This window comes from Terrapene carolina, unplaced genomic scaffold (assembly GCF_002925995.2).
Source record: "Terrapene carolina triunguis isolate 2854851 unplaced genomic scaffold, T_m_triunguis-2.0 Scaffold44631, whole genome shotgun sequence".
NCBI lineage: Eukaryota > Metazoa > Chordata > Testudines > Emydidae > Terrapene > Terrapene triunguis.
The window spans coordinates 1-6,319 of NW_020708982.1; the positions used below are offsets into that span (position 1 = coordinate 1).

The window sequence follows — 6,319 nt, forward strand, 5'->3', positions numbered from 1 at the left end:
ATTAGTTTACCTTTGGTGAATTGAGGTTCTTCTATTTCAATAGCAACAGGAGGTATCCATTCTTCTGGTGGTTTTTTCTTAAGTACTTTAAAAATATTGTGTAATTTTAGAAAATTGGAATGATTTCAATACTAAACAGACTAAAAGAAAAAAGCAACATAGAAATCTCACTATGAATACAACTGGCAATGGACACAAACAGGCACATGTACATGTGTAATGCTAAAAAATTAAAAGCATCTATAAACTACATTTTACTCAACAAGGTAAGAAGTTAAAGACTGAAATTGAAAGAAAGACATTTTTCCAAGTTATAGGAAGCAAATAACCGATGTACCTCTGGGTGGCGGGGCCTCTGCCTTTTTAGGAACAGGGACAGGTACTTTCTCCTCAGGAACAGCTTTCTTACGAACTTCAGGCACTTTAGAAAGAAGAGTTTTAAAAATATTGGTCTCTAGTATTCTGAATATATTTTGTATGTAACATCACAGTATTTCCTTTGTTTAATAATAACAAAAGTGTTTATGTAAGGAAAAACAATAATATACAGAACACACAGTTCTAATGCAAACAATCAGACTATGATTTATAAGAAACTCATATCTTTATTAACAGATACTAAAACCAAGAACTTGAGAAGAGAAGACGTGTGTCATGTCTTTCAAGGTAAGGAAGTATCATTTTAATTAGTAACTGTTTTATACCTTTCGCTGGTGGAGCTTCCTCAATTTTAGGAGCAGCAGGAACTTTTGGTGGTGGGACAACTTTCTTAGGCTTCTCAGGCACTTAAAAAAATATTACAGTGTGTAGTTTAAGAAATAGGAAAGGTATCAAAACAGTAAGGAAACACTTGGTTAGTCAAAAGAGAAGTTTGTAACACACATGTAATAGGGACATACATCAAAAACAACAAAATCAGAAACACTGAGATGCAGAACAACTGACATTTGATATTTAAGAGTTGATGTACCTTTAGCGGGTGGGACTTCCACTTTTTTGGGAACAGGGACAGGTACTTCCTCCTCTATGTAGAAAGGCTCTTCTTCAGTCACTTTAAAGATATTAATGTTAAAGATACAGAATTGATGTATTTGGCATATTTGAACTAGTCCTTGGTTAGTGTATCTATGGAATGCTTGATTTAGGAAATCTAATTCACCCAGTCTCACCTGCACTAGAAGTACTGCCTATCCCCAAAAGAGTAGCAAGATCCAAACTGTGTAGCAATTTACTGATATCTGAGAACCAGGACATACAATAAACACAGGGGGGGTGGCTGTGTGAGCGTCAAGTGGAGTTTTAGATGGAGAGACCAGTTGGTAGATTTGTGTTTGGGATATAGACATTTATGTCAAGCAGTAATCTTTTGTGGTGAGCCAAGTCCTTTCTTATATTATAATCTCTGTTGAATTTGTTTTAGAGAAACATTAGGTGGATGAAGGGAAAGTGGCTAATTTACTGGAAGGTTTGGCTCAGATTTAAAAACATGGTTTTCATTTGTCATATATTTTAAAATCAGTGCTGTCATTTTCTAAGAACTCTGAACAAAAAGATTGGGAAGAAAATCACATCAGGCTAACATTAGCTTCTTTTTTATGATGCCTCCTCCTTTTGGACACAATCCTGCAAGTGCTGAGCTACTGTAGGTATGAAGTGCCCTCAAAGACTGATCCAAGTCCCTCTGAAGTCAATGGAGTCACTGTCAGTGACTTAAGTGGGAGATGGCTCAGGCCTGAACACTCAATACCGCTAGGAGATGCTCAGTGCTTTGCAGGGCTAGATCTAATGCCCACTGAAGCTAGTTGAAAGTTTCTCATTGAACTCAGTGAGACACTAGGAACACATAAATCTCACTGGAAATTGTCATCTTGAGAATTCACCCGGGTACAGGTAGATTCAACATGTCACGTGCAGAGGGAATTCAGGCAATGGCTTTGTGCTCGCTGCTCTTTGCAGTGTTAAGTTACCTGTGTTACATATCCACCAGTATATTTTTAAAGGTTACAGGTGTCTCTGTAAGTTTGCTCATTCTCACAAAACAACAAGCAAACAAGAATTTAAGTTAACAGAGACAACAGAGCAACTTAAACGTTAATGCACCAATAGTGGGATGTATATTTGATTTGCAGAATTTATACTTTTTGGAGAGTAGTAGCATGTTTCCTTTTCTTTTGGGTAAGCTCCCTAGGCACTTCACTTTATATTACTGAGCACTTTTAGTAACAGCAAAGATATTTATAAAAGCATGAAAAGAAAAATGGAAAGAGACATATGCACACAAAAAAGAATGTCTAAAGCATATATACATGACACAGTAAGGACTCTAGAATTTGAATGTAAGATTTTTCAGCACTGCTGGCATTTTCCATTACATGTAATTTAATTACAAAATTTCACACACAGAAAAAACATAAAAGATAGCATTTTAAACACACAAGAAAATGACAGACGTTAAGGACACAAGGCCATCTTTGAAAAAAAAATGCTGATGAGCTGAAAAGACATTGATACTTTTTTTTAAGAAGAGACAATGAGCTTCTGCATATGATTGATGCTCAGTTTATGAAAATTAGTGTACATCCAAAACAATTATGCATTCATAGCAGTTTTGAAGGCACAAGAAATGCAAGAGTCTGACCATTTTACATGATTTTCTGCATTTTTTTGCAGGGCAGAAACCACAATTCTATTTAATTTATGACCAAGAAAGTATAAGCTTTTTTTTTTTTTTTAAATCAAACAATTCACAGGTTCAAGGCCTGCTGGTTCCCACTAATTTCTGATATGTAGAAGCCTCTTGTTTCACCAGAAAGAGCTGATGTACCTTTAGCTGGTGGAGCCGCCACTTTTTTATGGACCGGAATGGGCACTTTCTCTTCTGGCACAGCTTTCTTGGGAACTTCTGGCACTTTAAAGATATTGTTTATTTTTAGAAGTTTTGAATTGCTCACAAGTGGCAAAAATAATCAGGCAACAAAAATACAAACACAGAGGCCTGACATTTGTGTATGCCAAATAAGGAACTTAAAGCATAAACCAGAATCTATATTTTATGCAACATAATTAGGCAGTTCAGGACACAAGACATTAGTAACAGACAAACATCTGTTGCGTGGCTTCAAAAGGCAATGTACCTCTTTTTGGTGGAGCTTCCTCCTTTTCAGTGACAGCTACTTTTTCTTGGGTGATAATTTTCCTTTGCACTTCAGTTACTTTAAAAGTATTAAATGTAGGAATAGTTAATTGTAATATGTGGAATGCACTTTAATAATAAGCAACTAGAAATAAATCTTTTTAATCTTGACTGATTTTTGTTGAAAGAAAATATACATAAAATTTCACTGAATACAAAAATAAGACAGTAAAAGAAGAAACAATTTACAAAAACAATACAAAGGACACAAGTGATAGTCTATACATAGTGAAGATCCAGACAGAAGTTACTGTCACTAAAACACAAAATACCTACATGAAAAACATTTGAAACAAATAAACGAACAAAATGTGTAAGATAAAGAAAAAGATAAAGACGTCTAGAGAATTTTATTTTCATTAGGTTACCTTTGGTGAACTGAGGTTCTTCTATTTCAATAGCAACAGGGGGTTTCCATTCTTCTGGTGGTTTTTTCTTAAGCACTTTAAAAATATTGTGTAGTTTTAGAAAATTGGAATGATTTCAATACCAAAGAAACAGCAACACACAAATCTCAATATGAATACACTGGCAATCGACACAAACAGGCACATGTACTCATTTAATGCTAAAAAAATTAAAAGTATCTAAGCTATATTTTACTGATCAAGGTAAGAAGTTATAGATTGAAATTGAAAGAAAGACATTTTCCATGTTATAGGAAGCAAACAAATGATATACCTTTAGCTGGTGGGGCTTCCACTTTTTTGGGAACAGGGACAGGTACTTCCTCCTCTACATAGAAAGGCTCTTCTTCACTCACTTTAAAGATATTAATGTTAAGAATACAGAATTGACCAATTTGGTATATTTGGTCTATTATTGCATATACTACCTTCACAAGTAATGAAATGATTAAAAAAGAATAACCAACAAACAGTACTGACACCCACAACACATATATTTGCTACTTCGTTTCCAAATTGTTTCCTTGAGAACACTTGTAAACTTTCAGAAAAAGTATGATGTGAAAAAGACAAATGGAGCCCTTGGTTAGTGTATCTATGGAATGCTTGATTTAGGAAATCTAATTCATCCAGTATTCACCTGCACTAGAAGTACTGCCTATGCCCAAAAGATTAGCAAGATCCAAACTGTGTAATAATTTACTGATATCTGAGAACCAGGACATACAATAAACTCTAAGGGTGTGGCTGCTTAAGTGTGAAATGGAGTTTTAAGGAATATTTACAGTGCAAAACCCAAACAAACAAAACCCATAGGAAGGTGTCTCAGAGTTAGGGTCAACGTACATGGGTTCTCACTACAGGGCTTTAAAATAGCAGTGTAGATGTTCCTGCTTGGGCTGGAGCCCAGGCTCAGAAACCAGCGATGGGAGTGGGTCTCAAAGCCTGGGCTCCAACCTGAGCAGAATGTCTACACAGGTATTTTTAGTGCTGTAACCTGACCCTCACAAACCTAAGTCAGTTGACCCAGACTTTGAAACTCACTGCTGCGGTGTTGTTGTTGTTGTTGGGTTTTTTTTGCAGTGTTGATGTATGGTCAGATAGTTTCTAGTTGCAACAGAGGAATGGGCAGACCACCTGGTAGAGTTAGGTTGGGGATGTATGCATTTAGTTCAAGCAGAAATATTTGTGCTCAGCCAAGTCCTTTCTTTTATTACAGCCTCTGCTGAATTTGTTTTAGAGAAATAGTGGCTGGACAAAGGAAAGGTGGCTAATTTACTGGAAGCTCAGATTTCAAAATATAATTTTCATTTGTCATATAATTTAAAATTAGTGTTACCATTTTCTGTGAACTCTTAACAAAAAGACTGGGAAGGAAATTACATCACAATAAGGTTAGATACTTTTTTTAAGGTGCCTCCTGCCTCTGGACATGATCCTGCAAGGTGCTGAGCTACTGTAGGTATGAAGGGCCCTCATAAACTTCCCCAATGTCAATCTCAATGACTTATTTGTGAGCTGGGTCAGTCCAGAACACTCAGCACGTCCAGGAGTTGCTCAGTACTTTGCAGGACCAGATATAATGCCCACCCAAGTCAATTGAAAGTCTCCCATTGACCTCAGTGAGACCCTAGGAACATGTAAATCTCACTGGAATTTGTCATCTTGAGAATTCAGCTGCATACAGGCAGATTCAACATGTCACATTCAGAGGGAATTCAGGCAATGGCTTTGTAATCAATGCCCTCCTGCAGTGTTAAGTTACCTGTGTTACAGATCCACCAGTATATTTTTAAAGGTTACAGGTGTCTCTGTAAGTTTGCTCATTCTCACAAAACAACAAGCAAACATGAATTTAAGTTAACAGAGACAGCAGAGCAACTTAAACTTTAATGCACTAATAGCTGGATGCATATTTGTTTTGCAGAATTTATACTTTTGGAGAGTAGTAGCATGTTTTCTTTTCTTTTGGGTAAGCTCCCTAGGTACTTCAGACATTTTAAATGATTGTGTAGGTTTAGTAACAGCAACGTGAAATCAAGAATGTTCAGTAAAAACGCAAGGCAGAATTCATGGCACATTTACAGCACAGACATACAAAGAACATTATATGTTGTATCTAATGCTATATCCAATGTACCTTTAGCTGGTGGCTTCTTCACTTTTTTAGTAATAGAAATTGGTAATATTTCTTCTATGACTACTCTCTCGGGAACATCAGGCGCTTTAAAGATACAGAATATTTACATTTAAGAACTTTAAAAAACAATGTACAGAAGCATAAATACTAGAGGCAAGAAGTAGAACACTAATACACAATGGTGTAATTCAACAATGCAGAAGAAAGATATATAAAAAAAGCTATCTAACTTATATGTGGCTCACAGATCACCAAGGCAACTGCAGATTGATGAGGTATTATGGAAGCATTAAATCATAATTTAATACAACAATAACAAAAAGACATAACATATCTCAACATATACATATGAGCAGATGCTCTTTGCTGTACCCACTTCTGCCAAAAGTGCATTTCTACACATTCCAAGTCAGAGCTCTGGTACAAAATCCAATCAAATCCTGAGAAAATTCAGCCCCTCTGTGACCTCAGTGACTGCCCCTTTCCATATGAGGAGAGCAGGGTCCTTCACACAAATGTGGCTCTGTGGCTCTCTTTGAGATTCTCCAGTAAATACAGCAAGAGCCCTCTGACAGCCAC

At 36.2% G+C, this 6,319-nt stretch overlaps 1 protein-coding gene across 1 annotated transcript; it reads right to left on the minus strand.

Moving 5' to 3' along the window:
• Nucleotides 1-10: 10 nt before the first annotated feature.
• LOC112122152 (titin-like) lies at nt 11-5,824 on the minus strand (the record flags this gene model as incomplete). Its single annotated transcript, XM_024220998.2, has 9 exons — nt 11-85; nt 338-421; nt 705-785; nt 971-1,051; nt 2,825-2,908; nt 3,135-3,212; nt 3,562-3,636; nt 3,875-3,955; nt 5,741-5,824. Coding segments are annotated over 9 exons (723 nt in total), but the record flags the coding sequence as incomplete, so codon positions are not given.
• Nucleotides 5,825-6,319: the final 495 nt, after the last annotated feature.